The sequence below is a fragment of the Pelodiscus sinensis genome, chromosome 1 (assembly GCF_049634645.1).
Source record: "Pelodiscus sinensis isolate JC-2024 chromosome 1, ASM4963464v1, whole genome shotgun sequence".
NCBI classification, from domain to species: domain Eukaryota; kingdom Metazoa; phylum Chordata; order Testudines; family Trionychidae; genus Pelodiscus; species Pelodiscus sinensis.
Window position 1 is genome coordinate 327,055,674 of NC_134711.1, and position 15,413 is coordinate 327,071,086.

The following is a 15,413-nucleotide window of genomic DNA, read 5'->3' on the forward strand; positions in this document are numbered from 1 at the left end:
CAGGTGCAGGGTCTGCTAGCTGGGTGCTGGCAGGCTTGCACCTGGCACTGGCACCGTAGCCAGCCCTTGCCCCTTTAAGGGCTCCGGGGCTGGGAGGGGGGCATACGAGTTTCCCTGGTGGTGCCCAGAGTGTCCACCAGGGAAAGCTGGGGAGGGCTAGCCTCCCACTAGTTCGAATTAAGGGGCTACACACCCCTTAATTCGAACTAGTAAGTTCGAACTAGGCTTAGTCCTCGTAGAATGAGGTTTACCTAGTTCGAACTAAGCGCTCTGCTAGTTCGAATTAAGTTCGAACTAGCGGAGCGCTAGTGTAGCGCCTATCAAAGTTAATTCGAACTAATGTCCGTTAGTTCGAATTAACTTTGTAGTGTAGACATACCCCCATACAATGGGGGCTGGGCTTTGGCTTTGTACCTTCCCACCCGGAGGAAGGAGAAATACTTGGGGCAGGCAGCATATTTTGTTGTTAGAAAAAGGTCTCAGTGTCATGAAATTGTAGAACTTCTCCTGTAGAATGCTGGTCACAAGCACCTGACGGGAAGAGACCAAAGTTTCCTGTCAGACCTGCACAATGATAAGCATAGATGAGGTATTGTTCCCAGCGGGTCAATTTTGAGACTCAACCCAAGACAGGAAAGGATCTTCTAGAGCCATGGTCACCACCCAGTAGATAGCGATCTACCGGTAGATCTCAGGGGCTCTAAGAGTAGCTCTTGAGCCCTCTCTGAACTGCGCGCCTGCGCAGTACATTTACATTAGATTTCCTCATTTGAGGAGCAGCTACTCACCGAGCAAAAGCACAGGTGAGTAGCTGCGAGGAATGGTGGGAGCTGGGAGGTCGGGAGGGCTGAAACACCCCAGCAAGCTGACTGTGGCTTTCAGCTGAAAGCAGCTGCCCCGCGCTCCAGCTGATTGGCGGCTTCTCCTCTGCGCCTGCCCACGTGGAGCTTGGTGCACCCTGGCTGAGCGCCATGGCCAGCTGGCCGGGCAGCCACTTCTCTTCCCTCCAGCTCGGCTGCCCTGCGCTTAGCCCAGGGAGGCTGCATCTAGCTCCAGCTGTGTTGGAGCAAGCTTCCCAGGCTGAGCGCAGGATCACAGATGCCCATCCGACAGACTGTATATGACTAGCAATCTCAGACTACAACCCAGACTTCAAGACACTGGCAGATACTGTTCAGTCCCAGGTGTGACACTGAGATTGTTATTAGGAGAAAAAATATATAATTCTCAATACTTGATTTTAGATTTACAAAATAGAGAACAAAATGTATAATTGTAAATGCTTCTTTTGACATTTAAATAACATGAATTAAAAACAGACCATTTATTTCATAACTATAAACATGTGATTTTAATTGTATATATTGCATAATTTAAAAATAAACTGTTTAACAGAGTGTATAAGGGCTGGGGATAGCCAGTGATGGACAGGAGACTAGAGAGGGTGGGGCTTCAAGGAAGGGGCGGGGAGGTAGATCTTCGCCTGTTCTGAGACTTAAAAAGTGATCTTGGGTGTAAAAAGGTTGGAGACCACTGTTCTAGAGGGTAAAAAGACCAAGTATCCCAATTTTACTGAGACAATCCCATTTCTTGGGAATCCTTTGTCATTACTGAGTGCCTATCAGCATTCAGAGGAACACCTTGTTCATATTGCATCCAAGATGACTATCCCTTCAAGACAACCATTCATAGTCATAGAATTAAAGGCCAGAAAGAGCCATTACATGATGTAGTCCAGAGAACTATACACAGCTAAGAGATACTCCGGAAAAGGGCTTTATTCCGGAGGATCATGCCAGTCTAGACGCTCTTTTCCGGCTTTTCCCCAAGCCGGAAAAAAAGCGGCGGCCATGTTTATTTAAATCCTGCAGGGGGATATTTAAATCCCCCGCGGATTTCCCTATTCTGACTTGCCTGCTTTGCATGCCTCTTCCGGAGAAGGGGCCAGTCTAGATGTAGCCTGCTTGTACACTGTTAGAGTCATCTCTCAGGTCTTCCTTTCTGTAAGTTAAGCAGGAGCGGCTCTCGAAGTCTCCCAATGTCAGGTATTTTCTCCAGTCATCTTGGGGTACTATACACTGATTGGAGCATCTCAGCACATTCTTCCTCCTGACATTGTGAGGCAGGGGCAGGGCTATTAGCCACCTGTGCAGAGGCTCAAAGATGGCCAATGGCTTGCCCATGGTCACACAGGCCATAGGAATCAAACCCAGCTGTCCTGAGTCATGGAGCAGTGCCAAGACCACAGGGCCAGACTTGCAAGGGATGACAGAGCCAGCTGCATTCTCTGGTGCACTTTGAAGATCAGGGATGACCAGGAGCCAGGCATAGGGGTTTAACGCACTGGCCTGGTCTCCCCCTGCCTCAGTGGAGTTTAGAGCAGCCGTTGGTAACAGATTCCAAGAGCATATCCCATTCTCTTGCCAAGTCCCTGAGGACAGTGGCCACAGTGGTGTGTCCCCATAGGGCATGAGGTAGCCCTGCAGGTGCCCTGCTCTCCCCTCCTAAATCTTGCCATGCCTGATGCTCAGCCAGGGGCACTTAAAGCAAGAGCCCCATTTGTGGGGGGACAGTAGCCCAGTATTTTGCAAAGCCCACACCCTGCTGCCCTCTGGCCCCATCCTCTTGCTGCCCACATGTGCCACTTCCTTTGCTCATGCAACCACCACTGGGCAGATTTGAACTCGGAACTGCTGTAGCTGAGCACCGGAACCTCTATAAAGCCAGCTGGAGCCAAGCTTGGGCTGTAGAGCTCCCTTGTTCTTGTCTCTGGCTGCAAGTGGTCTAAGTGAAAGGAAACTCAAGGAGCTTGGCTTGTTTACCTTAACAAAAAGAAGGCTGAGGGGGGACATGATTGCTCTCTTTAAATATATTAGAGGGATAAATACCAGGAAGGGAGAGGAATTATTTAAGCTTAATACCAATGTGGACACAAGAACAAATGGATATAAGCTGGCTAGTAGGAAGTTTAGACTCGAGATTAGATGAAGGTTTCTAACCATTAGAGGAGTGAGGTTCTGGAACGGCCTTCCAAGGGAAGTAATGGGGGCAAAAGATCTATCTGGTTTCAAGATTAAACTAGATGGGTTTATGAAGGGGATGGTTTGATGAGATAACATGATCTTGGTAACTAATTGACCATTCATTATCAGTGGTAAATAGGCCAATGGAGGGATGATAGGAGTTACTATAGAGAACTTTCTGGGTGTCTGGCTGGTGAGTCTTGCCCACATGCTCAGGGTTTAGCTGATCGCCATATTTGGGGTCGGGAAGGAATTTTCCTCCAGGGTAGATTGGCAGAGGCCCTGGAGGTTTTTCGCCTTCCTCTGTAGCATGGGGCACAGATCAGAGCTGGAGGATTCTCTGCATCTTGGGGCCTTCAAAGTATTTGAAGGCTTCAATATCTGAGATCTAGGTGAGAGGATTATTTTAAGAGGGGTGGGTGAGATTCTGTGGCCTGCACTGTGCAGGGGGTCAGACTAGATGATCACAATGGTCCCTTCTGACCTTAAAGTCTATGAGTCTATGAGTCTATAAGTGCCACTCTATGGGACAGTGACCCACACTAGGTGAGGGGGTTACGCTTGCTGTGATGAGCCCTGGCCCAGGCCTGCCAAAGCCCTGCCTCATGCCTTCCATTGAGGCCCGGCTCCCTGCTCTCCCTCTTCCCCTGAGGCCCTGCCCCCAGGCCAGGATGGAGCTGGGCTGTGGTAAGAGCTATCCCGGGAGCCCAGGTTGCTGTGGGGAGACCCGGACTCCGCAGTTCCCTAAGGATGTGTTCTGGGGCTACAGGGACAGAAGTTGCATTTGCTCTTGGGCCCCCCAGACAAAAGCCCAGTACAGGAGGAGGGTCTGGGTCTCCTCACAGTGACTTTGCGTCCCAGGACATCAGTGCCAGGTGGGAGACTGTGGACTGGCTTCCCCAGGGGCTCCTGTGATAATCCTGTCTCTGACACGACCCCGTCACAAGCACCTGGGGGAGGGTGTAGGGGAAGGGTGGGAGACAGCAGAACAGGACTGTGACTGCAGAACAGCCCCGCAGCTTTCCTCTTTGCCCATGAATGTTTAAGCAGAGACAGAACAGTGACAGAACAGGGGTCAAGGGAAACAACAGCCAGCTCCCTTCTCTTTATTGATGCTATCAACAGCAAATCAGACATCAGAGCAGCCACTCATACACGTCTTTATGGGACAACATCCTACCAGTGCCCTATCCTCCACAAACACAGAACAGTGGAAGTGAGGGCCTCATCTCATCATGGAAGTAAGGATCCAGGCTGGGATAAGTTGCCACGTCCCATGGATTTTGTCTTCCTTGTCACCATATCTGGAACCTGGTGATGAACTGACCCTTCACTTGACACATAGCCTGATTAACCTCGCACGAAGGTGTTTACATTTCACGCTGTACACAATTGGGTTCAGCAGAGGAGGAAGCAGCAGATTGAGGTAGCCCAGGATAATCTGAAGCAAGTGAGATGAGTTGTTCCAAAATCTGTGTATCACAGTCAAGATTAGCTCTGGGGTATAGAAGAGCAGGACAATGCACAGGTGGGAGATGCAGGTGTTCAGGGCCTTAAGACACTCCTCCCGGGATGCAATGCTCAGCACTGTTTGGAGGATCATCACATAAGAGAGGAAAATCAGTAGTGAATCCAACCCCATTATTAAAATTGAACCAGACAAGCCATAGATGTTGTTGACTGTGATGTCTGAACAAGCCAGCTTCATGACCTCTTGGTGCAGGCAGTAGGAATGGGAAAGGATATTGTCTCGACAGTATCGGTACCGTTTCAGAAGAAGGGGGAGTGGGAGTATGACAGCCACCCCTCTTAGTACATAAACCAACCCCATCTTAACTATTCTCGGCAGGGTTAGAATGGAAGTGTATCTCAGCGGGTTACTGATAGCAACAAAGCGGTCAAAGGCCATCAACAGGAGCACAGCAGATTCAGTGCACTGAAGAAAGTGGATGAAGAAGAGTTGGGCAAGACAGGCATCGAGGCTGATCTCCCTAGAGTTAAAGAAAAATACGCCCAATATTGTCGGTGCGGTGGCTATGGATAAACCAAGGTCAGTGATGGCCAGCATGGAAAGGAAAATGTACATGGGCTCATGGAGACTTGAATCAGTTTTTATAATGAACAGAATGACTGAATTGCCTAGTATCAGAATAACATACATTAAACAGAAGGGGACAGCGATCCAGAGATGGACGTCTTCATGCCCAGGTATCCCGGTGAGAAGGAACGCATCATGTGTGGATTTGCTGTCATTGACGGCTGACATGATATCATGGGCTGGTCCAATCAGTGTTTACTTTTCTTTCCTAGAACAAGACCAGGAGATTACATGATACTTAATGAGACATAAGTCTGTCCTCAGTACAAGTGGAGAAACTCCCAGGATCTCGAGGAAGATCACTCTAAACATAGTGATAGAGGAGGTATCTGAGCATTTAGCTATCATCTTTGGAAAATCATGGGAGACAGGAGAGATTCCAGAAGACTGGAAAAGGGCAAATATAGTGCCCATCTATAAAAAGGGAAATAAGAACAACCCAGGAAACTACAGACCAGTTAGTTTAACGTCTGTGCCAGGGAAGATAAAGGAGCAAGTAATTAAGGAAATCATCTGTAAACACTTGGAAAATGACAAGCTGGTAGGGAACAGCCAGCATGGATTTGTAAAGAACAAATCATGTCAAACCAATCTGATAGCTTTCTTTAATAGGATAACGAGTCTTGTGGATAAGGGAGAAGCGGTGGATGTGGTATACCTGGACTTTAGTAAGGCATTTGATACAGTCTCACATGATATTCTTATCGATAAACTAGGTAAATACAACTTAGATGGGGATACTATAAGGTGAGTGCATAACCGGCTGAATAACCGTACTCAGAGAGTAGTTATTAATGGTTCACAGTCCTGCTGGAAAGGCATAACAAGTGGGGTTCCGCAGGGGTCTGTTTTGGGACCAGCTCTGTTCAATATCTTCATCACTGATTTAGATATTGGTATAGAAAGTACGCTTATTAAGTTTACAGATGATACCAAGCTGGGAGGGGTTGCGACTAATCTGGAGAATAGGGTCATAATTCAAAATGATCTGTTCAAATTGGAGAAATGGTCTGAGGTAAATAGGGTGAAGTTTAATAAAGAGAAATGCAAAGTGCTCCACTTAGGAAGGAACAATCAGTTTCATACATACAGAATGGGAAGCGACGGTCTGGGAAGGAGTACGGCAGAAAGGGATCTAGGGGTCATAGTGGACCACAAGATGAATATGAGTCAGCAGTGTGATGCTGTTGTAAAGAAAGCAAACATGATTCTGGGATGCATTAACAGGTGTGTTGTGAACAAGACACGAGAAGTCATTCTTCCGCTCTACTCTGTGCTGGTTAGGCCTCAGTTGGAGTATTGTGTCCAGTTGTGGGCACCGCATTTCAAGAAAGATGTGGAGAAATTGGAGAGGGACCAGAGAAGAGCAATGAGAATGATTAAAGGTCTAGAGAACATGACCTATGAGGAAAGACTGAAGGAATTGGGTTTGTTTAGTTTAGAAAAGAGAAGATTGAAGGGGGACATGATAGCAGTTTTCAGGTATCTAAAAGGGTGTCATAAGGAGGAGGGAGAAAACTTGTTCATCTTGGCCTCTGAGGATAGAAGAAGAAGCAATGGGCTTAAACTGCAGCAAGGGAGGTTTAGGTTGGACATTAGGAAAAAGTTCCTAACTGTCAGGGTAGGCAAACACCAGAACAAATTGCTCAGGGAGGTTGTGGAATCTCCATCTGTCTGATAAAGGTCTATCAGGGATGGTCTAAACAGTATTTGGTCCTACCGTGAGGGCAGGGGACTGGACTCGATGACCTCTCGAGGTCCCTTCCCATCCTAGTGTTCTATAATACTATGGTCTTGGATTTACATTACCGCTAAGAAGATAAGCACTGGCAGACTGTATCATACCTGTTGACCCTCTATCCCAGTGACCAGAAGGCAGTACAACATGGCGCACAGGAAGGTGAAAGAAGGTCTGCAACATGCTGCTATCAGATAATATACTCATAGAGAAATTTTCTCCCTGTTCCTGCACTGAAGCCATTTATAAACATGTAGCTTTACCTCATTATGTATATTTTTGTTCTCTTTTCCCACTCATCTAAGTCCAAATTATGCCACTGCTTCTCTGCAGTACATTGGATAAATTCTTAGAGCAAGGATCTCTACTCTATAACAGTGATTTCTGTGACAACACTCCACCTTTACATGTGTAAATTCAATAAGACCCGGGCTCTCTTAACTCTCCTTTTCGAGATGCTCCCAGTAATACATTCTGACCCACTAGAATCCCTGCAAGAAAATTAGGTTTTTTCTTGGTCAGCACTTACTGAATCCAGAGAGTTCAATCATTCTACAGGCTTCTCTTCATTCTCTCAGGACCTGAACCCTCTCCCATGAAAAGGTTTCTAGCTATCTGCAAAGTCTCCAGATGACACAGAGTATTACTTCAGCTTGGCAGTGGAGAGGTTGACATCTCACATGAGAGAATAGTGGAAACACTAGGTTTGCTCTAATAGCCAGGTGAGTGTGCAAATTAATTCAGCCACGGGTGTGTGTAACAGGTTATGGAAAAATTACGTACAACCACTATTACACTCCTCCTTCCTGCCCCTCAGCTCTCCTCTTTGCTGAAATGCACAAGAGCAGTTCTGTTCACTCAGGGGCTGTGTCTACATTGGCACCCCTTTCCGGAAAAGGGATGCTAATGTAGACTTCGGAACTTCAAATTCCACGGGGGATTTAAATATCCCCCGCGGCATTTGCATTTACATGGCTGCCGCTTTTTTCCAGCTTGGGGATAAGTGGGAGAAAAGCGCCAGTCTAGACGTGATTCTCTGGAAAATAAGCCCTTTTCCGGAGGATCTCTTATTCCTACTTGAAAGTATTCAAAGTATTGGAAACAGCTTCTGGTCAGTCACCAGGAGACAGTGTCGTACAATTGTTCGCTGAACAAAGAATGAGTAGCACAAACCCGCTGCAAGCAGTATTTGGGTACTTTTAAAATACTTTTAAAAGCAAAAGGCATTAAATAATAAAGTTACCTCTGATTCCTCCTGTGGAGGCTCCAACAGCTCTGCTGATGGCTTTCAATATACAAGCATGGTATGAGAGATTGGTTTATAGTCTATGTAATACCGTGAAAAGCCTTGGCATAACTTTTGCACACCAGTACCTTGGTACACACATATCCAGCCATTCTTTTGCCTCTGAGCTAATTACAGGGAAGATTTCTCAAGTTAGAGCGGGACTTACAATGTAGCATCTGGTTAACAGCAGACTGGTTCTCCCCAGGTTCAGTTCTATCTTCCTGTAGCCTGAATCCAGAGTGGTACCTAAATGAGCTTGTCTGTAAAACTCAGGCCCTGGGATGTGAACTGGATGACAATACTGAATTAACGACTGGGATGTTTATGTTATGGCTGTTTTGGAATAATCCAGTCTGGCTTCTCTTAACGTAACGGTGGGCTGTTGGGATGCAAGTGGGAAGGGACATAACAGGGAAGAAAAGCCATGGCTGAGGGGAGTTCTTAGGGAGACTGAGAGTCAACGAGGCAGCTACAACAGAGGATATGGCAGTGGTTTGCCAATGTAAGTCCTGGCGTGCTGCCTCCACTATATTTCCCTGCACAGCCCCAGATGTAGGGCATCACAGCTTCTGTTGGATGTGCATCACCATTTTAGGCAATGAGAGCGGTAGGAAGCATCTTTTTTTAAAGGAATAAAATTGTCAGACACGTAGATGAACATAATTTGTTGGAGGAAAGTCAACATAGTTTCTATAAAGGGAAATCACTCCTTATTAATCTACTAGAATTCTTTGAAGGCGTCAACAAACATGTGGACAAGGGATCCAGTGGATATAGTGTACTAAGAAAGCCTTTGACAAGGTCCCTTATCAAAGACTCTTATGTAAAGTAAGTTGTCATGGGATAAGAGGGAATGTCCTTTCGTGGATTGATAACTGGTTAAAAGTGAGGAAACAAAGGGTAGGAATAAATGGTCAGTTTTCGGGGTGGAGAGAGGTAGCTAGTGGGGTCCTCCAAGGGTCTGTACTGGGACCAATACTATTCCACTTGTTTATAAATATTTATAGAAAGCAATAAACAGTGAGGTGGCAAAATGTGCAGATGATACTAAACTGCTCAAGATAGTTAAGACCAAGCAGACCGTGAAGAGCTTCAAAAAGATCTCACCAAACTAAGAGACTGGGCAACAAAATGGCAAATGAAATTTAATATTGATAAATGTAAAGTAATGCACATTGGAAAAAATAATCCCAACTATACATATAAGATGATGGGAACTAATTTAGCTACAACTACTCAAGAGAGAGATCTTGGGGTCATTGTGGATGGTTCTCTGAAAACATCTTCTAAGTGTGCTGTGGCAGGAAAAAAAGCAAATAGAATGTTAGGAAACATTAAAAAAGGGATAAAGAATAAGACAGAGAATATTTACTTGCCTCTATATAAAGCCAATGTACACCCACATTTTGAATACTGTGTATAGATGTGGTTTCCTCATCTCCAAAAAGATATATTGGCCTTGGAAAAGGTTCAGAAAAGAGCAACAAAAACGATGAGGGGTTTGGAACGGGTCCCATTTAATCAGAGATAAAAAGACTTTGACTTTTCAACTTAGAAAAGAAAAGACTAGTGGGGGGATAGGATGGAGGTCTGTGGAATCAAGACTAGTATGGAGGGAGTGAATGGGGAACAGTTATTTATTTGTTCCCAAGGTATAGGGACTGGGGTCACCAAATGGAATTAATAGGCAGCAGGTTTGGAACAAACAAGGGGAAGTTTTTCTTCACTCAGCACAGTCGGCCTGTGGAGCTCCTCGCTGGAGGATGTGGTGAAGGCTAGGACTTTGGTGGGGTTCAGAGAAGAGCTAAATAGATTCATGGAGGTTAGGGCCATCAATGGCTATTAGCTAGGATGGGTACGAACAGTGTCCCTAGCCTCTTTTTGTCTGGAGGTGGGTGACAGGAGATGGATCACTTGAGGGTTACCTGTTGTGTTCCCTCCCTCTGGGGCATCTGGTATTGGCCACTGTTGGGAGACAGGACACTGGAGTGGATGGACTGTTGATCTGAAACAGTACGGCCGCTCTTATGTTCTTATTGGCCGGGACACCACATTCTGCATCTCCATTCACAGGCAACAGAGATCCACACCACTAAGAGCAGCAATCGCCTGTACCGGCGGCTGTGCAGTTAAATATAGGGATAAGGACCCACCAGGAGCAAACCGTGGTGTAGCGGATCCACCCCACTGGCCGGTACTTCCCCTCCTCTGACATATGAAAAAGCCTATTTCCGGGCTCCAGCCATGTTACCCAGCTTGTTCTGCCAGTGCTGGGGGTTTGTCAACAGGCAGGGCAGCTGTTGCGGAGAAACTCTTCAGCCTGACAAGCAGAGACAACTCTGGGGACGGCTGAAGGCCCTCGGCCTGCCTGGGTCCCTGTCAGAGTGGGATGGTCTGGGAGCAGAGACCTCATCCGACTGTTGTTTGAAAACCCTCCTGTTCTCCCATGTTTCGCTTGATTTCTGCTGTTCGGATTGCTCAGTATTTAGGTTCTAGAAGCCTGGCTGGTCACGTCTCCCCACTACTCCCAGCAGGCTGTCAAACGGAGGAACCAGAGGTGCTGGACCCTTTTGGACGTGCTGGGAAGCCCAGTCGACCCTCAGTGTGCTGTAGGCCAGAGCCTGGGCTCAGTGTGGGTGGATTGAGTGATTCCAGCCCATGATGGGGTTGAGTCGGAGGCCTGACATCTGGAAATTGCAGAGCCGAGAGGGGCAGAGGTGCTGGCAGCTCTGTAACTCTGAGGGGCTCGACAGGGCAGAAGAAGTGGAGCCATCTAGCCAGGACACAGAAATACACCCTGTCGGACCTACTACTGCAGAGCAGTGAAGTCCTGAATTACAAACGAGCCAGAGAATAAAATCCCGGTAAAGGCCTTTGCAGGTTACAGTTGTGGGAGCAAATTTGCCTGAGGGGATTGGGGAGTCAGTGCTGAAGTTCCAAGCGGGGCTCCATGAGATTCCATGTGCTCTGGGCTCCATGGGGTCTCCTCTCAGACAGCCCCGACAGATTGAAGCCCAGAGCTCACAGCACCTCAGAAATGCAACCCCCTGAGACATCCTGACTCAGCGCATCCTCATTTTAACACTCTGAGCTCGCTAGAAATGTCAGATTTTTGTGAAACCTGACCCACCCACCATAAAGCCTGGGTTAATAGGGGGTGTCTACCCCACCTAGCGCTGCCAGCCCTCCAGCCCTGTCTCTGAGTCACCCCCACAGCCCACCTGTGTCCTCTGCCACAGCAAAGAACATCAGCAAATGCCAACAGCTCACAGCCTTCTGCGTTCAGGGCTCCTTTCAAAGAATGAAACCTGCCAACCTACCCAGTTCCTGCTACCAGGGAAGCTGCGGGCACCAGAGGTCTTCACCATAAATGACAAGGAGTCACCAGAGAGGTTGCACGGGCAGCAGGCAGTGTGTGTTCAGACTGGGAAGCAGTTGCCTTTATACAACAAGCAGGCACTTTTCCTCAGGGGCCTGTTGGCCATCAGGGAACCTCAGCTGCTTGGCTTCCTGTGCACCAGCTTTAACCCCCTCACAGCCAAAGGCAAATGGCAGGAGGTCAAATCCCAGGGGATGTGCATGATTCTACCCGGATTTGGGAACAGCCCTATCCCTCAGCAGATACAGGAGAAGGCAGGACTCAGTGTTATTGTCTGTAACTGAATTCTCCTTTTGGGATCCTGTTTAGTGATCTCAAAGGAGCCAGCTGAACTGCGAGCTGCCCCTTCCCAGCCAATAGCCCCGGGTAGGAAGGAGCATTCAGGAGTTAACGTGGTGGCCTGGGACTTGGAAGAAGTGGCACCAATTCCAGGCTCTGCCACAGATGATTTCTGTGACCTTGGACAACTCTCTTAGTCCCATGGTGCCACCGTAATATGTGTTTGAATATGGCACAATGTAAAGGTGAGTATCTAGGAACAAGGGATGCTGGCCACCCTCACCAGATGTGGGACCCAATCCTGGGAAGCAGTGAGTCTGAAACACATGTGGGAGAGAAAGTCGATCATCAGCTGAAACCGAAATCCCAGTGTGATGCTGCAGTTCAACAAAAAATAGTGCAATCGGGTGAAGTCCTGAAAGCTCCCTGTGAAAATTGTTTTAAAGAATAATTGGAAGTGGCCATATTTGTATTATTTGTATTCATTATTTGTATTATTTGTACACAGGAATGTGTTTAATTAAGAAAGCGGCACCATTTTATTTGTCCTTTTTTGCTCTGCATGAAACCTTTGCTTTGTGAAGAAGGCTGGTCTGTGGTATGATTTCCCTTTCCTTGTCTGACTGGGGACGTGCAGGGGATGTGAAGAGGCAAGAGATGGGAGGTGCCCGTACTGTCTGGACCAGATGTCTGGAAGACAATGACTCGTAGGCCTGGTCTCCCCTGGCCGCGGTGGAGTGTAGAGCAGCCTGGGCTGTTGGTAACAGCTTCCAGTACCACAGACTGTTCTTGCCAAGTCCCTGAGGACAGTGGCCACAGAGGTGTGTCCCAATGGGGCCTGTAGAAGCCCTACAGGTGCCCTGCCCTCCCCTCCTAAGCCCTTGCCATGACCGACTCTCAGTCTGGGACACTTAAAACAAAGGTCCTTTTGGGAGGGGCACATTAGCTCAGTATTTTGCAAAGCCCACACCCTGCTGCCCTCCGGCCCCATCCTCCTCCCTCCGGCAGGAGCCCCTCTCCTGCTTGCTGTGGTGAGCACTAGCTCAGGCCTGCTGCAATGCCTGCCTCATGCCTTCCTCTGAGGCCCTGCCTCCCAATCCTCGGCTTCCCCAGAGGCCCTGCCTCCCGATCCTCGGCTTCCCCAGAGGCCCTGCCTCCCGATCCTCGGCTTCCCCAGAGGCCCTGCCTCCCGATCCTCGGCTTCCCCAGAGGCCCTGCCTCCCGATCCTCGACTTCCCCAGAGGCCCTGCCTCCCGATCCTCGGCTTCCCCAGAGGCCCTGCCTCCCGATCCTCGGCTTCCCCAGAGGCCCTGCCTCCCGATCCTCGACTTCCCCAGAGGCCCTGCCTCCCGATCCTCGGCTTCCCCAGAGGCCCTGCCTCCCGATCCTCGACTTCCCCAGAGGCCCTGCCTCCCGATCCTCGGCTTCCCCAGAGGCCCTGCCTCCCGATCCTCGGCTTCCCCGGAGGCCGTGCCCCAGGCCAGGCTGGAGCTATGGTAAGTGCTGGGCTATGGTAAGTGCTGCCCTAGGAGCCCAGGCTGCCGAGGGGAGACCTAGACTCTGCAGTTCCCTAAGGGTATGTTCTGGGGCTGCAGGCACAGAAGCTCCGGTTGCTCCCCCACTCCCCCAAGACAAATGCCCAGGGGAGGAGGGTCTGGGGCTTCTCACAGTGACTCTGCCTCCCTGGGCCTCTCTTACCATGGCCCAGCTCTGGCTTCAGGCCTGGGGAGGGGGCAGAGCCTCAGGTGAACAGGAAGGGTGGGGGGAGCTTAGGGGAGAGATGCAGCAAGGGGAGGTGTTTTGAGGGAAGACCACAAGAGGGTGCAGAGTCACTATGGGGATGTGGCGTCTGCATGCGTTCAGTGAATGGGCTAGGATCAGGGGCAGGTGTGCGCTGTGCCAGTGTGGGGGAGCGGATTCCTATTCCCACCCCTTTGCACGCGCTGGGGTAGCACAAATGGAGTGGGCCCGAGTCTCTCTTCAGGACTCCTGTGTGCCAGGCCCCTGCCCACACACACAGCTCTGCCCTGCCTCAGTGGGCTCTGCAGGGGTGTGATGTGCAGAGACATCAGTGCCAGGTTGGAGCCTGGGTACTGGTTGGCCCGGGGGCTTCTGTGATAATCCTGTCTCTGGCATGACCCTGTCGCAAACACCTGGCTGGGCGTGCAGGCGGAGGGTGGGTGTCTGGGCCCCTTTTACAACGTCTGTTTATACTTGGCACAGCAGCCCATGGACGTTAAATAAAGACAAGACAAGCCAGGTGTCATGGGAAAGAACAGCCACAGCCCTTCTCTTTATTGATGGAAATCTGACATCAGAGCAGCCACTCATACAAGTCTTTATGGGACAACATCCTACCAGTGCCCTAGTCCTCCACAAACACAAGAGTGTGGGTTACCTAGGGAAGTAGTGGAGTCTCCATCCCTGGAGGTGTTTAAGTCTCGGCTTGACAAAGTTTTGTCTGGGTTGATTTAGTTGGGATTGGTCCTGCCTAGAGCAGGGGGCTGGACTTGATGACCTTCTGAGGTCTCTTCCAGCTCTATGGTTCTATGATTCTAGGTGAGGGCCTCATCTTGTCTTGGAAGCAGGATCCAGGAAGGAATAAATAACCACGTCCTTTGGATTTTGTCTCCCTTGTCACCATACTTGGAGTCTGGTGATGAACTGACCCTTCACTTGACACATAGCCTGATTAACCTCGCACGAAGGTGTTTACATTTCACGCTGTACACAATTGGGTTCAACAGAGGTGGAAGCAGCAGATAGAGGTAGTCCAGGATTATCTGAAGCAAATGAGATGAGCTACTCCCAAATCTGTGTATCACAGCCAAGATTATCTCTGGGGTGTAGAAGAGCAGAACGGCACAGAGGTGGGAGACGCAGGTGTTCAGGGCCTTGAGACTCTCTGCCCGGGACGCGATGCTCAGCACTGTTTTGAGGATCATCACGTAAGAGAGGAAGATCAATAGTGAATCCAACCCCATTATTAAAATTGAACCAGACAAGCCATAGATTCTGTTGACAGTGATGTCTGAACAAGCCAGCTTCATGACGTCTGCGTGCACACAGTAGGAATTGGAGAGGACATTGTCTCGACAGTATCGGTACTGTTTCAGAAGAAGGGGGAGTGGGAGTATGACAGCCACCCCTCTTAGTACATAAACCAGCCCCATCTTAACTATTCTCGGCAGGGTTAGGATGGAAGTGTATCTCAGCGGGTTACTGATAGCAACAAAGCGGTCAAAGGCCATCAACAGGAGCACAGCGGATTCAGTGCACTGAAGAAAGTGGATGAAGAAAAGTTGGGCAAGACAGGCATCGAGGCTGATCTCCCTAGAGTTGAAGAAAAATACGCCCAATATTGTTGGCATGGTGGCTATCGATAAACCAAGCTCAATGACGGCCAGCATGGAAAGGAAAATGTACATGGGCTCATGGAGACTTGAATCAGTTTTTATAATGAACAGAATGACTGAATTGCCTAGTATCAGAATAACATACATTAAACAGAAGGGGACAGCGATCCAGAGATGGACGTCTTCATGCCCAGGTATCCCGGTGAGAAGGAACACGGTATGTGTGGATTTGCTGTCATTGACGGCTGACAT

The 15,413-nt window shown here is 48.9% G+C and overlaps 2 protein-coding genes across 2 annotated transcripts; both read right to left on the reverse strand.

Moving 5' to 3' along the window:
- Nucleotides 1-4,353: 4,353 nt before the first annotated feature.
- Nucleotides 4,354-5,289, reverse strand: LOC102457816 (olfactory receptor 51G2-like). The gene has a single exon (XM_014578282.2). It carries the CDS (start codon nucleotides 5,287-5,289, stop codon nucleotides 4,354-4,356), a length of 936 nt encoding a protein of 311 aa, XP_014433768.2.
- A 9,188-nt stretch (nucleotides 5,290-14,477) lies between these two features.
- LOC102458071 (olfactory receptor 51G2-like) lies at nucleotides 14,478-15,413 on the reverse strand. The gene has a single exon (XM_006132530.2). The coding sequence runs from the start codon at nucleotides 15,411-15,413 to the stop codon at nucleotides 14,478-14,480; it is 936 nt and encodes a 311-aa protein (XP_006132592.2).

What these genes read in the sequence shown, in the direction of transcription:
- LOC102458071 (XM_006132530.2), bottom strand. Translation starts at nt 15,413, where the DNA reads ATGTCAGCCGTCAATGACAGCAAATCCACACATACCGTGTTCCTTCTC.
- LOC102457816 (XM_014578282.2), bottom strand. Translation starts at nt 5,289, where the DNA reads ATGTCAGCCGTCAATGACAGCAAATCCACACATGATGCGTTCCTTCTC.